The 16752-nt window shown below is 37.3% G+C and overlaps 1 protein-coding gene across 2 annotated transcripts in view; it reads left to right on the top strand.

Annotated features, from left to right (window-relative positions):
- The first annotated feature begins 15050 nt into the window (after positions 1 to 15050).
- cntnap2a (contactin associated protein 2a) overlaps positions 15051 to 16752 on the top strand; it is a 283671-nt gene continuing 281969 nt past the window's right edge. For both annotated transcript variants that reach the window (XM_087789051.1, XM_087789050.1), the window contains exon 1: positions 15051 to 15266. In XM_087789051.1, the coding sequence (XP_087645177.1) occupies positions 15164 to 15266 (103 nt within the window). In that variant the 5' untranslated portion in view covers positions 15051 to 15163. The remainder of the gene's footprint in view (positions 15267 to 16752) is intronic.

Below are 16752 nucleotides of genomic sequence, written 5' to 3'. Positions count from 1 at the left end.
AAAGACATGTGATGAAGAGGATTGCATTTGCCAAACATCATGTCAACTGGCCTCTGGAGAAATGGAGAAACATTTTGTGGACTGATGAAAGTAAGATTGTTCTTTTTGGATCAAAGGGCCGCAGACAGTTTGTCAGACGACCCCCAAACACTGAATACAAGCCAGAGCACACTCTGAAGACCGTGAAGCATGGTGGTGCAAGCATCATGATATGGGGCTGTTTCTCTTACCATGGTGTCGGGCCTTTATATCGCATACCTGGGATCATGGATCAATTTGGATACATCACAATACTTGAGGAGGTCATGCTGCCTTATGCCGAATGGGAAATGCACCTGAAATGAGTGTTTCAAAAGGACAATGACCCCAAACATACCAGTAAGCGAGCCAAATCTTGGTTCCAGACCAACAAAATTGAGGTTATGGAGTGGCCAGCCCAATCCCCAGACCTTAATCCAATTGAGCACTTGTGGTGTGACATAAAAAATGCTGTTTCTGAGGCAAAACCCAAAAATGCAGAGGAATTGTGGAAGATTGTCCAATCTTCCTGGGCTGGCATACCTGTTCAGAGGTGCCAGAGGTTGGTTGACTCCATGCAGCAGTTATCAAAAACAGGGGTTATTCAAGCAAATATTTTTTCAGTTTATTTAGTAAATATTTGAGTTTGTAATGAGAAATGCCGACACTGCTATTTTTTGGAAAAAAGATATCACCTTTTCCTTCATATTCTGTAAAGTAATTAAATATTGATACTTTTTTCTTTATGATTTGTTGTGCAATACCATGTGCAGCGTTCCTAATGAAAGAAAATACATAATATTTTTAATTAATTACAACATATTAAAAGGATTTTGAGCTTTATTCACTTTTTTAAAAACACTGCTATTATTTTGAACATAGCTGTACATATACAATTTGACCAAAACTGTCAAATATGCTCATATATTTGTGACTTGATAGAGCAGTTTAAAGACCCAGAGAACATTTACACTTGAACCACTGTTGATACTCCGACACTTCACTTTCGTACACATGCAGGGAACCACAAAACAGACCTACGGACTGTGGAGAAAATGCCATCATTACTCTGTAGAGTAACCATGCAGGGGTGAAGATCCCTGTGAACGGTCTGATAGCACACAGTCAGACACGGCCTGACTTCTTCATATTTGCCTGTTGACCTCTTGATGTTGGGGCGGAGTGTGAGACTGAAATAAGGTGATGCAATTGATCCCAGTGAGAGAATCTGAGCGGAGCCATGCAGGGCAGGAGAGTGTGAAGATACTCTAAAAGATGAGTCTACTGGAAAACAAAACTTCTCCAGTCGCCTGGAATCTTTATCTTTTTTTATTTTGTGCGTAACCAGCATTTTCCTCGTCAAACGGTTTGATTAGTCTGATATTTAATCGGCTTTTTAATGTACACAGAAAACATGCATGATTTAAAGAGCACTTAGGCTCATTGCGAAGCGTAGATTTGCTTCATTGTTCTTGTGTCTTTGCATTCATTCTTGATTCTTACTCACAGAGCGGTCTGGGGTATAGAAGCAGCAGGAAGCTGTTGGATGCCCTTGTTAATGCATTCTTTGCTTTCATGTTTAATGGCTGCTTTCTAACATATATTGAAGCTGTGGCATCAGTTCAAGTGTTTGTTCAGTGGACTGCAAGAATTGTATTATCATTATAATGCTTATTTGAAGGTTTTTATGTTACGTGTCTAACTGAGACATATCAGAGGTGTAAATGACATTTTCATTATGTGCATATTTGCTCATTATCTGTTATATTATTTCTGTGGTGAAGCTATAAAAAGACTTGATCAAAATGAAATATTATCATATAAGCTGTAAGCAAAGCATTCTTTAAGTATGCAAGCTAAGAGCAGCTCCCTATTCTGCCGCCTTCAATTGGACTTCAATTATATAATTGTAAAAGTATTTCTCATCAGAATTAACTTAAATAACGGAAGAAAAAAAATGTCCTTCTTCAACTTGCGCCAATCTCATTAATGATCTTTAATATATCTATCATCTTATTAAAGCAGCCTTGAAAAAGTGGTGTAAGTTACATCTGGCGGCACATCTGGAGCCATAAAAACATGCTGGTGTCTGTTCTGCGATGGGATATTGTATGGAAGTAAGTAAGTAACAGTTATTTGTAAAGCGCCTTTCTAGACCAGGGTCAAAAAGCGCTTGAACAACCAAAAGCAAACACATAGTTAAAAATAAATCCAAATTTAAAAACTCTAAAAGGCCAAGACAACATAAGACAAGCACAGGAGTCCCAGAAAAAGCCTGCACAAATAAAAATGTCTCAAGATGTTTCTTGAAGGAGTCAGTAGATCATCAAACACAGAGGGAGAGGAAGTTCGTTTCAATGCCTATGCAAATTTTACTTGACACCTAGAGTACACTAAAACTGTGAGGATGAATTGTAGGGCGGCTAAGTAGAAAGAAGCGAACATAAACAAATATAGAGTTTAAAAAAAGTGCTACATATGCTTAGTTTTAGGAGAAATCTTTTTTTTTAATTATATGCCCGCAGCTAATACAAAACCCTGCAGCGAAGATTCTGACCCGCTCTAGTAGAAGAACTCACATTTCCCTGATCCTTAAAACTCTTCACTGTCTGCCAGTTTCTCAATCATTTTTAAAATTCTGGTTCTTACTTTCAGATCCAATCATGGTCAGACTTCTCCTTACACCAGTGATCTGATCCAGCCTTACACCCCAGCTCGGGCTCTGAGGTCTGTGGATCAGAATCTGCTGATGGTTCATAAACACGCTTCCGGACCAGAGGAGAGAAATCCTTCCAGACTGTTGCTCCTAAACTTTGGAACGATCTTCCTCTCCCTCTGTGTTTGATGATCTACTGACTCCTTCAAGAAACATCTTAAGACATTTTTATTTGTGCAGGCTTTTCCCTGATTTTTTGGAACTCCTGTGTTCGTCTTATTTGTCCTGACCTTAAAAGTATCTATTTTTACTGTCTTTTGTTTTTGATTGTTGAAGCACTTTGTGACCCTGGTCTAGAAAGACGCTTTACAAATAACTATTACCTACTTACTTAATTACTTTATATAGGGAAATAAACTTGAAACACTACATTGAACAAAACCTTTGGCTAGATGGATAGATTAACTGTATTAATGTTCATTGAAGAAATGTGGATAGAAATCATAATAATAAAACGTAAATACTGAAAACTTATTGTAGGGAGAAGAACGTTTACCCAAAGTAAGAATCTTGGTTTGGTATGATTAAAGGAAAATCTAACTCGGAGCTGAAAGAAAGGAAAAATGTAAAAGTGCAAGTGACTGGTGATAAATAAGTATCAGCAAGAGTGAAAGGAAAGCCTTACAGTACAATAGTGCAACCTGCCATGATGAATAATTTTGATCAGTGGTTTCACTACAGTTACATTATACCAAGAATTATCTAATTCAGATGGTCAAACTTTTAAATATTGACTTTTTTTACGGTATTTCATCATCATTTCATTTCAATCAGCTTCTCTTTTTGGTTTCTTCTTCTGATTCATAAAACGGATTGTTTGACAATAAAAAAAAATGTTTTTAAACGATTAAAAAAATTAAATTGAAATTACTGCTCTTGAATAATATATTTTACAATGGACGCCCCGAGACATCTGCTCATGATTCGCAAATCAAGCTCAGCCCAGACTGTTTACTGTTCTTGTTCAGAGGAGGTTGCTTAAAAATGCAAGAAAATGAGTTGAAAGTGAAAGGTTAAAAGAAACGTGTGATTTCATGGTTGTGACGAGCTTGGCACATGGTGTGTTGAATCTAGGATGTTGTACAAGGAAAGAAGGGAATATGAGGTCCATGGATGTTTTGTTTTCCAAGATACAGTAAGATTTGCTAATACCAAACGCGTGTTTAAAAAAAAAATAAAGAAATGAGGAGAATTTCAAAATAAATAAATCGAGAAATTAATACGATAAGAATAGTACTCGATTAAGTAAAACACTCATTGCAATTCATTTTACATTGCAGTTCATTCCTCTCATTTCCAAGTATAAAAATACTTTTGACATTCATATTGAACAACCATCCATGACTATGAGAAAACGCTGGTCTTCAGTCCCACGATTATCTCACCAATAATGGTGGACAGAGTCAATCTCTCACCTTCGCTGTAATTGGAAAAACCCATTGTTCTTTAGTTCTACTCATTTCCCCATCCACGCCTTGGTTTTTAGTCATCAAGCCTTTTCCTTTTTCGAAATAACTTTTGAATAGGCAATCACCTCCAATGGCTGAACTGTAATATATTGTCATTATTGGAAAATGGAAACATTAAGGGAGATGATATTGAAAGTGTCCCTGGGAAGTAAGTCTTGAGATAATCAGCCGGGCGTCATATTGTGAAGAATTATTAAGACTTTTTACATAATAATGAACTTTGTATGGTTTTTAAATCTCGGGTGATCTTACTTTCCATCCTAATGTGACAGTAACAGCTCTACATTGCTGAGATCAACTTAGCGATAAGTAATTGGTGCAGTCGTGTCAAAGTGAAGCTAGAACCAGTTCACGGTCGCATTCCCCCTCAAAAATCACTGCTTAATCTCACCCAAGATCGTCTCTGTTCAGATATTTTTGGACCGAGAGTCGTAAGAGCGACGAGCTACTTTTCATATTTTTAATCATTTGGAGTTTCCCGAAAGCCTCTGATGACAGACAACAAAGATAAGCAGACAACACGTAGATCTGTATTTAGACCTTGTCCTCGTTCTTCTGCAAGTGTGCTGACTCAGGTTGTCGCTAATGACGGAGAAACTGTGAAGGAGTTCTTTCCCCCAAAACCTTTTCGTCAGCCTTTGTGTCACGTACTCCAACACATCTCTGCCACTTCAGGTTAGGGTCAAGATCATTCAGTTCGCTGAAATGAAATGAAGGATGAATCATTGAGAGCCAGTTTGAAGTTCAACCACTTTCAAGCTTCCCTGCAGTAAGATGTGTAAGAGTCATAACTCTGATATAATCATAATTATAGTTCACATTAATTATGTTGGTGCAGGTTTTAAATCATCAAAGGTTCATTGTAATTAGAGGATATAAATAAGAAGGCCAGAATTAGTTTACATTTTGTTACAAAATGCTCCATCAGCTTATTCGTTGTCCACCTGAAAACAATTTCTAGAAGCAGGAACCCTTGAGTTGAAAGAAAAAAAAAGTATTTTTCAGACGTCATACATGTTAACACTGTCCTGTATTTGTGCAATAAATGTTAAAGCTTCCATGCATCTTTCATTCTCATTATCAAAATATAAAAGTGCTTCATTCCCACGTTTACACTTCCAGCTCAGGCCCGCACGTGTCGGCACAATCAGTGTCTGGTGCTCAGCACTTAAACTGTCACTGCCTGTGTGGATTCATAGTGAAGAGCTTTTGCAACTGCAGCCAATTGTGTCGTTTTGGCCGGATGATTGGTTGACATCCATGTTTTTCAAGTCAGGCAATTAGAATGACCCGAAAACATGGTAGATGTCTAAAAAAAAAAATCCCATTCCTAACGGTCTTATAAGACTATAGCAGAGCGAGGAAGAAACACAGAGACAGTTATGAGGAAAGCAAATTGAAAAGAAATGTTTTTTTTTTAATCTGTTATATAAAATGTATTTTATGTCTTTAAATTGACTTGTTATAAAATACTGATACTATTCCGAGAACAACGTTATCCCCTCGCTATCAATTTTTATATCTACCATTTATACTCCTTGTACTACATAGTGGTGGGTTGATGATGCTTCACAAAACGATGTATCATGATACAGTTTCATTACTTTGGAAGTCCACTAGATGGCACTCTTAGATTAAATTAATGGCAGGTTTCATTGATTTAGTAGATTGGAACCAAAAGCAGAGAGTGCCACCTAGTGGCCTTTCGATGAAGAACCTGTATCATGATACAGTATCTGATCAATCCCATGACTAGTACTACATATTGCACTACATTAATGGTCATGTAAAAGCCAATATACTTGGAAAATAATATGACAGTAAAAACTTACCCGGGACACCCACTGTCTCACCTATTGCCCTAGTGAGGTAGGACCTAGTGATGGTCCATGAAGCTTCATGAAGCAGTGTCATTATTATTTTCAGAGTCCACTAGATGGAGGTCTCTGCACTATTTTCCTTTGTTTGATCAACCGTTCTAAACCAACATGACACTGTTTCATGAAGCTTCACCAGCTCGTCATAATTAGGACTTACTCTTTCTGTTCTAATGGAGCAGACATTTTGTGGTCATTTTTCATCCGTATCCCACTAGCCACATGATTGACTCCTCCATGTTCTGCCTACGCCTTCGTCACTGCGCAGTCAGAGTTTCATAAGACATCAATTTTACAATCTTTTTAACTTGAGCCTCAGAAGCTGCTGGTGTCTTTTGAATCGCTGTTACAATGTATGCTGGATTCAACTTTCTGTCTTCCAAGTCTGTCTCTACATTGACTTACCATGTACATCATTTCCTAGAAATGTCTCGACACGGTCAAATAAAACTGAACTTGGAAAGTCTTGATAGATAGAATTTGATAGTGGATTTTGACTGATCGTAATTGGCCAGAGACACAGTACTGCACGAGATGTGCCTTCCAAGTTCCAAATTGTCCAAATTCACCATGTTAGAGAGCATGAAACTTGCACTATCTGATTAAACCTCGTTTGAAAATTGGACCTGTAATCTTGGCAAGCAGGCAGAGCTCTGGATGATGGTATTTACAATTGACTTCAATTATGAAGAGTTTGACATTGATGATGTGTGCAGTAGTAAACTCCGTCACGATTGTTTTTCTCACCAGTTGTCTGTCTGATAACCATCCCCTACATCGCTGACGGAGAGAAAGGTGATAAATTGCACTGGAACTCACCCGTCTAATTCCATTTTGATTTGCCAGGCATCTCCAAGTTTCGGCCCCACCTGCTCGGACACGCGTCACCGCTTCGCTTTCTCGTTAGGAGGTGAATATTCCATCATTAACGAGATGCCCGATAACCACAGTGACCTGCTTTCACATTCCCAAAACATTCCATCAGTCAGTGAAGCATGTGCATAAAATCGTTAGCAGACTGCACATTAATTATAGTGCAATGCAATTGGATGAGTTCTGGACGACTCTGTTGTTCAAACTGATACGACTCCTGGTCTCAATCTATAAATAATTTCTTTTTTTTTTATTACACAAATAATAATTTATATTTTTGTCTCATGCTGGCAGTAAGTAATAGTGTTGGTCTGATTTTCTGAGCCCACTAAATGGTCTTTGAACAACTAACAACTATTTTTAATTTGGTGGCGCCACCTACTGACCTCTAAACAACATGACACTGCTTCATGAAGCTTCACTGCTAAGCAAACATTTTTCTTGACGGATTAAGGATTTTTTTTTCTTCATTCTATTCAATAGGAATTCAGCGAAATGAGTTTAATGGCAACACAACAGCACATCAAAAAAATATAAAACAAAAATCAAGGTCAAGGAGGTCGACAGTAGTATCCATCTCCCAGGTTTCTTGTTGTCTTGTGTTGGAATGGACGCTTGCATAGATTCTTTAGCAAGTCAGCCTGCTTGCCTCTCTTTTGTCTCTGTGAGCAATGTTTCCTTTTGCCTTTAATGTTTCTTTCATCTCGCCTTTAAATGATGTCCTCCGGAGAGTCAGTCTGCCTGGGTTGATTTCCGAGATCGGGAAGAGCCGTTCTGTCTGAGCCTACTTCAGTTTTGATCAATTCAGTTTTTGAGCCGTACTTCGTGTTAAGATGGTGCGAAAAATGAGGATCAAAATAATCGATAATCATGCTGTTATTTGAGGTCAAACCATGAGCTTTAAGGAGCTGCTGTCTGCACCACGTTCGAAAAGTTTTAATTTTGAACAAGCCATTTAGTTTATACACTTGCTCTGTAAATTATGACCTTGTTACAACTTTCAAATGTCCATTTATTTCCCATCTTTGAAAAGTTGTTAAATTGAAATGAGCTCTCTAATGGGCTTGTTTTGTGAGATGACATATTAGACATCCAGCTTCATCGGGAGATTTGAGCCAAGCGTTGGTGGTCAGCTGCAGATGTGAAGTTCATGAATCCTGCTTTAAGGACAGAAACCATTGGCGGGGGTGAAAAGTGGAGTGGATCACCGATATATCAGACACGTGAACCGCAGAGATAAGGTATCTGATCTATAGTACACGCTTCAATCCTCACTCGCTGTCTCTCTTTCTTCAGTCATCTATTCTTCTCCTTCAACCATTCCTTCAGGCTCATTTGGTTAATTAAGCCCATGAAATGTTTCAGAAAGCAATTATGCCTTGACATTATGAAAAGACCACCCTTCTTTGTAAGAGCGGATCGTACGTATCCCTTATTCCAAGAGAAAGGGCTCTTGTCTGACCATTTAGATGCAGCCAAATGCAATAATTGCCTTTTGCACTGTCAACTCTGTCCCTTTGGTAACATATCAAAGTCCATATAGATGTTCCTCTGATGGTCAAATTCAGGAATTCACAAAAGCTCCTTTAATTGAATCGTATGTTTTAAGACATAAACTCGATTTCTGCTGCTTTATTGCCTGTGATTGAACTGCCGTTCGGGTTCGTATTGGTCCAAATGATTTCATGAAGCGCAAACATTCCTTCTAATAGCACAACCCTTATTGCAGATCTCTGGGTTTCCTGTGTGAAACAAACCTGCTTCGCTCACACACGTCTCTTTACACTACAATAGTAGTCCATCAATTTACACCCAGGGATTTCTCATGCATACCAAGTTCAGGGCACATCTCAGGTTGCTGGTGGCGACTTTTGGAATCATTTGTTGTAAGCAGACGGCAAGGTGTGACCCCGGGCTGCCTCATCATTTACACATTTCTAATGAATACTCCGAACATTTGTTTCTATCCACAAAGAAATCATGTCCCACTTAAACACTGACCTTGTTGAGTGAAAAATCTTTTTAATTTACCTTCTATTGGCCATTTACAGTAAAATGCATATAACTTTGGTTCCCAACCCCCAATACCAATCTGTGAGACTTTTGTTACCGGTTACCGGGTGTTTCATTTAGAAAAAGACAACAGATTTTCATTGAAAAAACAGTTTGACTATTGAAAATGAGTAAAATACAAACTCTAGAAACAAAACTTTGTTTCAGAGTCATCACTCCATATAATTAATGCCTAAAGACAAACATGCTCACACATTGGCACAAACTCACTAAACGCTAAAAGAGACACATACAGAACACCATCATCAGCATACAATCAAAAAAACATAGCAGCAAATACACAAACATTTTGTTGTAACCAGTCCTGAGCTCTATGGTGAAATCATTCACTTAATTGTAGTTTTTTTTACGAGTATTTCGACATGTCATTAAGCTCAAGTTTTCTAAAATATAAACCTTTTAAACTACTGGAAATTAACTAATCATAAAATATATCTGGGACTATCTTGTTGCAAAAAAACCCAGCCATGTGCTCCTGCTGATTCAGAGTTAAGACGAGATGTATTTCTGATGCACTTAATGGTTTTTTTGTTTTTTTTTATCTGAAGGTCGATCAGTGAATCTGATTCCGAAATTTAACCTGTCCGTGGTGCTTAAAAGGTTTAAACCATGGAACGTTAAAGAGAATGACTCATCCTTCGATATGCTAAAAACATGATAATTGCCCTTAAGGCAAGGACAAATTAATTACTGGCGACTGAGATTTCCATTTGTGCCCCACTCAGAACCTTTCTCTATTCTCCATAAGAATTGAAAAATAAAGAAAAAGGAAACCGGTTCACGATCCACAACAACTCACAAAACATCTAAACAACTACAGAGAGGAATAGAGAGACCAAAATTAAAAAAAAAAAAAAAAACCTGGAAGGGGCAAAAGGTAAATATTTGAGATGAGTGTTTAGCAAATGTGCTTTAAAATAAGAATAATTTAGCTGCACTCACAACAAATATTTCAACATGACACAAGAAGTTCGGTTCATCTTAATCAGCGTTTGGTAAAATTCATTCAGTAATGCGTGTGAAAGAAGTGGAAAAAAAAAAAGATTTATCAGAGTTTGGAGACTAGCAAGGTTGACATCAAAGGCTGTCATTGAAGTTGAGTCATTTTTTTTGTAACAAAGGCGCAGCCACCTTCACAAAGTATCTAGAAACTTAAAAAAAAAAAAGGAATGTTCATTGTTGGAATTATCAAAGCGATATCTCTCCATCTCTCAATGCTTTCCTGTTACAACCTTAACTTTCCAAAATACATTCACAAGAAAAAAATGTTATTTTTACTTTAAAGTAAAATGGAATTCAAAGCCGTTTGAATTGTTTTATCCAATCGCTTGATCAAAAAGGCAGAGAGTGGATTTTCCTTGTGTAATATGAGCAGATGTGAGATGTTTGTTGAAGCAGATGCACATTCAAATGTCAGAATAATTTGAGTTACCACACAGCAGGTAGTGTTGTCTCTCCTCATTTACAAATTAACCTGAAGATCCATCAAAAATCGGCAAAGCCACATCATTATCATAGCGGTGTGAAAGTGAGGTCACTAAACAATTGTTTACGCTGTTGTGAGTCATTGCCATTATAAATATTTTCCACCTGTATCTGCGTCTCTAATGGCAGCTGAAGGCCCTAATGAACCCTTTATTTGGAGGGAAAGTAATACGTCTTTCACCATTCCTAGTAAATGTCAAATGCTTTAATGACGGCTAATGTATCAGATGGATGAGTGTGAGTGAAATGCCACTGATACATAACATTGGCAAATGAGCAGCGACATGGAAGACAATTTGTGACCATTAAAATTGTTTATTTGGTTTCTTATGATTGTAATCTGGAATGTTTTTGTGGCAACATGGCTAATGAGCCCAGGCCGCTGCAGGAATCTTCCCAAATTAAAGCCTTGGTCCATTTGTGTGTATCAACTGATTTAAATGTTATTAAATGAACTGAAAATGGCTTGACTCGTATGTTCTTGAAGTAAAACCCACTTTTAAAAACCACGCTGTGTTGCTGCATGTGTAAGCTTCTTCTTTGACAATATTCGGTGCTTGCTTGCTTCATTTATTTTTCATTATTTCTTGGGTTTTTACAAAGTAAAGACCTTTGAGACATGTATCTCATATTGCCAAAACTGAAAATTCTATTATCTTACTTTCTTTTTTTATGACCATCATAGTTGGCATCAACGATCTTAATTCAGTTATCGGACACATTTTTTATCAGGCGCAAAATCTTTTTTTTTTTCCAATAATAATAATGTTTTGTTTTTGACATTCGTTTGCATTTTTTAATTATTTAGATATTTAGCTTTGCCTTCTTTTTAAAAAAAAACTCTCTCTTCTGACTCACTTACATTTTTCAAATGTTGAAGTCTTCCTCACCAAGATGGAGTAAGTCCCTCATCATGACCATGTTTTTAAGTTATTACTTTATAAAGTTCTCCCCTGTTTGAAATCCGGGCGAACGAGAGGTTATGAGAGCAGACTCCATTATGACGTAATAATGGCTTCACTCCTCCTCCTACCAACTCTAATCACGCCCTGCTTTGTTTATACAACAAGGCCCTTGTCCTTTAAATATGAAAATCCATGAAGATCCAACAGAAAGAGTAGCAAAAAAAAGTCTTACACAGAATTAAACTTCCACACATCTTCCATACATCCATCTGTAACCAAGGCCTGTTAACTGCTTGTCAATAAAGAAAATCTCTTCGTCTATATCAGAATATTGTCGATGGAAAAGTTTATGTACTTAGGATCCCAATGAAGATTTTACTGCTTAAAATAAAACAGTTTGTGGCTAAACTGGGAAGGAATCTCTTCATGATTCATTACTTAATAAGAGTTAATGCTGATAAGACACTCTTGGTCCATTATATTGGCATTTTCCTTGCTCAAGTGGGGCAGATGGTACTTACAGGAGGATCATTAGTAATCGGTGTCGCTAGAACCGGATATCGCATGATACTGAAATCATGATACAAATATGTGGCATTGAATACATTTCATTTATGTCACCTCCAGGGCTCCGCATTATATACAAGTAAATAAACAATGATTTCAACACTGACTATAAGAGTCTGACATGTGTCGTCACCTCGATATAACTGATAAGTAGCGGTTCAGATCCAAGCTGGCTTTAATGGAACAACCACCTTTATTATTACAATCTCCGTCATTCTTTAATTTGCTTGCCATTGTGGCTTTTTGAATCTCATTATTAAGGCATTAGGCGGCACAGCAGTGTGGTGGTTAGTGCTGCACATTAACAAAGTTAGATGCCCACATGTTGTGAACGAGAACCTCACTCCTCTGTCGTCCCTTCATTCTCCGAGTGATCGAGTTTTGTGAGTGAAAAATAAATTAATTTTAATAAATGCTCTAAAAGCCTCTTTTAAATCCATAGTAATATGCCAGAGTGGTCGATGTAGAATTTAGTTACGCGTTATTACATCAAACAGTCTCTGACTGAAGCTACACTTTCACACGTTTCCATCTCATCTGAGTCAGACTGAACTTCTCAACCTCATTAACACCTGTTGTTTGTTAGATGTGTACTCTGGAGTCAACCGTAATGTCTTGAACCATCAAAGATGATTCTCATCCTCTTCACTTGTTAAAACTCTTTTCAGGTCACAATTTCCCTTTTTGATGAGGCCTCGCCATATATCTGCCACTTTCTCGTGACATGAGCAAACATATTTGGGTCATTCTATGAAACAAGTAGGGCAAGCCATTCTTCCATGTCTTTAAAGACACCTATATATGAGCTGCTAAAATATTTCTCAACCTCGGGTATGAATTCTGTTATTTTAAAATATTCCTTCCCACTGTGACCCAGGTGTCGCTTTTCCTAGAGTAGATGTATTATTTTCAGCATCCTGTTGCACTCTTATTAAGACAACATGCATTTATTCATTTGAAATATTTATGTTTTCCTTTTGAAAAAACAGAATTTCAATTATCATTGTTTCTACATCTTACCTCAGAATTACTGCCAACTGAGCTATCCAAGCTCAAGAATAGCAGTTTGTTTTAAAAAGTAGCTTCACGTTGAATGACGTAACAAAAGAAATGCAATTATTGTGATGTTACTTAAACATTTTTTTTTTTTTTTAAAGCCAGAATATCCAATAATCATGGGTTCAAGTAAATTAAATTATTTTTAGGTAATAAATCATCTGGAACAACCAGCGTTGCCTGAGTAATGTAGGTTTGCTGTGAGCGTCTGAAGAAAATATAGAAATAAGTGAAATAGAAATGACAAACAATGCTGTATATATAACAAAGGATTTCGTAAGCCAAATACACACAATACTTTCAAAGAGAGGAGATTGTGTTCAGAAGTATTACTGGCCTTACAGATTCCTGAAAGTTGCTGACATTATGGAATAATCCTTATATAAGATTGATTAACTTTACATTTTGTTATTTATTTGGTTTAAATGTCATCAAAATTGGACATATTTCAATTTTTTCTTCATCCTTCCCTTGATTAAGTTGTCTTCCCTCCTAAAACGTAGTAAAGGGTGATGAAGCTTCATGAAATTGTGTCATGTTGTTTAGAGGTCAGTAGGGGGCGCCATTAGTTTTAAAGTAACAAGATGTTTCATGATGACAGTTGTTCAAAACAAAGGAAAATAGTGCAGAGACTCCAATGAAGCAGATATGAGGCAGACCATCACTACCTAAAAAGTTCACTGATAGGTCAGTATTTATATAGGCCAGTATTTATGTGCTATTTATGAAAACATTGAGACCGCAGAAGACAACACACACGCACACACACCTACTATTTCATACTTAAAGTAGAGATAGGTTTTATAAAAAACAAAATAAATAATGGTACTGTATCATCGTAATAATTGTAAAAGTAAAATTAACAGCACCTCTTCTTGTTATTTTTGTAAATATGTTGTATATATAATATGGTGCAGATTTCTATTTATTCTATTTCGATTTTTTTCATTTTATTTTTATTTCTTGGTGTTTTTATTTTTTGTATATTGCTGTTTAAACCAAATTTTCCCCTCGCGGGACAAATAAAGGATTCTTATTCTGATTCTGATTAATGACTGTTTGCTTGAATTAAGTAGAATGTATTATTAATATTCTAAACTTTAATTCTCTGTGGTTCTGTCCAGACATTAGGTTAATGCGCACATCCTTTGTAAAGTTAATAGCATTTTAAACTCTTTTGAGATGAAACATACTTTATGTAATTCCAAAAACTTCCAAAGTTTTGATTCCTCAAGAAAAAATTCAATAATGTATTCTCCTATTGTTTTATAATTAACTTTTTCTTTGTAAAACACTGGGATCATTAGTGTAAATCTGTATTATGCACTCACATGTTAAAATAAAAGTTTGATAGCTTCTATTCTTGGACAAGACGAGGGCGTAAAAAAAATCCTCACTCCGGCTGATGAATTATCAGTGTGATAAATGCCGTGAATATTTCATGAGCGACTGTAGGTAACAGTTGTGAATATTTACCCCTGGAATAGAACATCGGATGTCAATACCCCCCTTGCATCACTTGTCCCTGTGCAGCAGGTTTGAATCATGAAATATTGGACATCGGATGAAATATTGAGATAATGGTCCCGTAAGCTGGCTTTTTTTTTAAGACGAACGTGAAGAATGAATGCGAGGCTACCACCACCGAGAGAAGGAGGGGGGCACTGTCTGTCTGTGAAGAAGAGGAGAGACGGAGGGAAGGAAGGAAGGAAGGAGGGAGGGAGATAAGTTCAGCACCACGGACAGCTCCGGAGCTCTGTGGAGGAGAGAACAGTTGCTGCTCATCCTTCTTGAAACTACTGGAGCCCGGAGAGTGTTGATGCAAAAGTGGCTGCGGCTTGTTTGGTTTTCTCTTCGGAATATCTTAGAAAAAAAGAAGATCAGGACCATCCTTGCATCATCTCTTTATTAGAGAGAGAGGGAGAGAGGGAGAGAGAGAGAGAGAAAGGGGGAGGCAGTCGGGCACGACCATGAGCGAGGGGGTGAGAGAGTGCCAGTGAAAGAGGGGGAGTCAGTGTTGTTCTCCTTCAGTCCTCAGCTGAGCACCGGCAGTGACGGACCGCCTCGGTCTCTGTCCCCCCCTCCCTCCACCCCGTCGATCCGCTCTCCTCACCGGCCACGAAGATGCGGCGGAACCGTCCTGTCGGGAGTATGACGTTGTATTTTCCGACGCTTTTTTGGATTCTCAGTCACGTCTGTGCGACACGCGGAGCTTTGCCAACAGCCCGTAAGTTTTTTTTTTTTTTTTTCCATTTTCCTTTAAAAAAAATGCTCGTTCTTCGTTCTCTTTTAAAAACAAATGCGTCTATGGATGAAGAGGCAGGTTCTCACCGCTCCTGGAGACACTTTGTGTGGCGGAAAGTGGACATAAATCGGCTCTTTTTGCGTATTTAATCTTACCTATGGGTTGCAAGATCCACTGTTGTCTTTTAAAAGATTTAACGCTCTTCGCTGCTTTTTTTTATTTAAAGATGGACTTTTGTTTCACTTCGGAGTGGTATTTATAGTTGCAAATATATACTTTTGATTTGTATCTCTATTTTAGGGTTGATTCATATTTATTTCAACCCATCATCATTCATCTCAAATTGGATAACAAAAGTTTCAGATACTAGTATCTGTCGCTTTTAATAGTTTATATTGAAAATATTAAAATGTTTTTGTTTTATTTGTAATCCTATCCACTCTTATTCTTTTATCTCTACATTTTGTTTTAATGATATTGCCTATTTAGCCACTAATATCAATTCTTGAAAAAAAAGGGGTCCGGATGTGTGACAGGGAAGATGCGTGAAAAAAGTTGTTTTATTCTCTTTCAAACGAAAACCTTGCTTTAGAGTCCGATCATACTGCTTTGGAACATCAATTTATTTTAATATTATCTGTCCCCAGGGAACTGGCAAGATGCATCTCAAAGACAATTGTTAATAACTCAATATCATTATTGCTTCTTAAGTTCTTAACCTGCTCGTGAACTCTTCAACTGTCACAGATATCTCGAGATGCACCTCATTGACACATACTGTAGCTGTGAGAGATCTAAAGCTTTATGAATAGTTGCTAAAAACAACATTTTCTTAACTTATCTGCTTAATACTAATGATGATATAAATGATCATTAGTCACGCATGTGACTGAATGGCAGCAAACATGTTTATACAGTAATCATGGCAACATTTTAAGTCCCAAAAACCTCTCATCGTTTCGTATACAAATATCATTAATGGGTTATAATCTTGCTGGTAGATTTGTTCTTTTTGCCATCATTTGTTTCCTCTGGCCATTCCAATTTACTTTCTTAATTGCAAAACATGCTTTAAGGTAATGCTGGTCTTTCGGGAAATTGCACGTTTGTCCCGGCTTATTCTAAAACAATTTGCTTTTACATCATGTGGATTATCTTTGAATCTACCCTGTTTTGAGATAAAATGTTAGACTTGAAACTGGTCCAAAATGAACATGCAGATTATATCAGGCAAAAGGACCCTTTTCCTCCTTTTAAAGATTTTTATAATAATCTCAAGAACGTCTGCTTCAAATATTTAACTCTGCTACAGCTTTATCATATTTAGTGTGATGGTGATATGTGGCGAACATCAGATCTCCCCTGATACTGAATAAATGTGTCCGGGGGCTTGCCTCATTAATCATCCCGTCCGACAGACAACAACAGAAGAACGCGGCTTCGATCGGTGTGTGCAGCCACGTCTGAG

Source organism: Callionymus lyra, chromosome 4 (genome assembly GCF_982586985.1).
Source record: "Callionymus lyra chromosome 4, fCalLyr1.hap1.1, whole genome shotgun sequence".
Lineage (NCBI taxonomy): Eukaryota > Metazoa > Chordata > Actinopteri > Syngnathiformes > Callionymidae > Callionymus > Callionymus lyra.
Note: the sequence above shows the minus strand (reverse complement) of the source record. Positions and strands in the feature narration are given on the sequence as shown.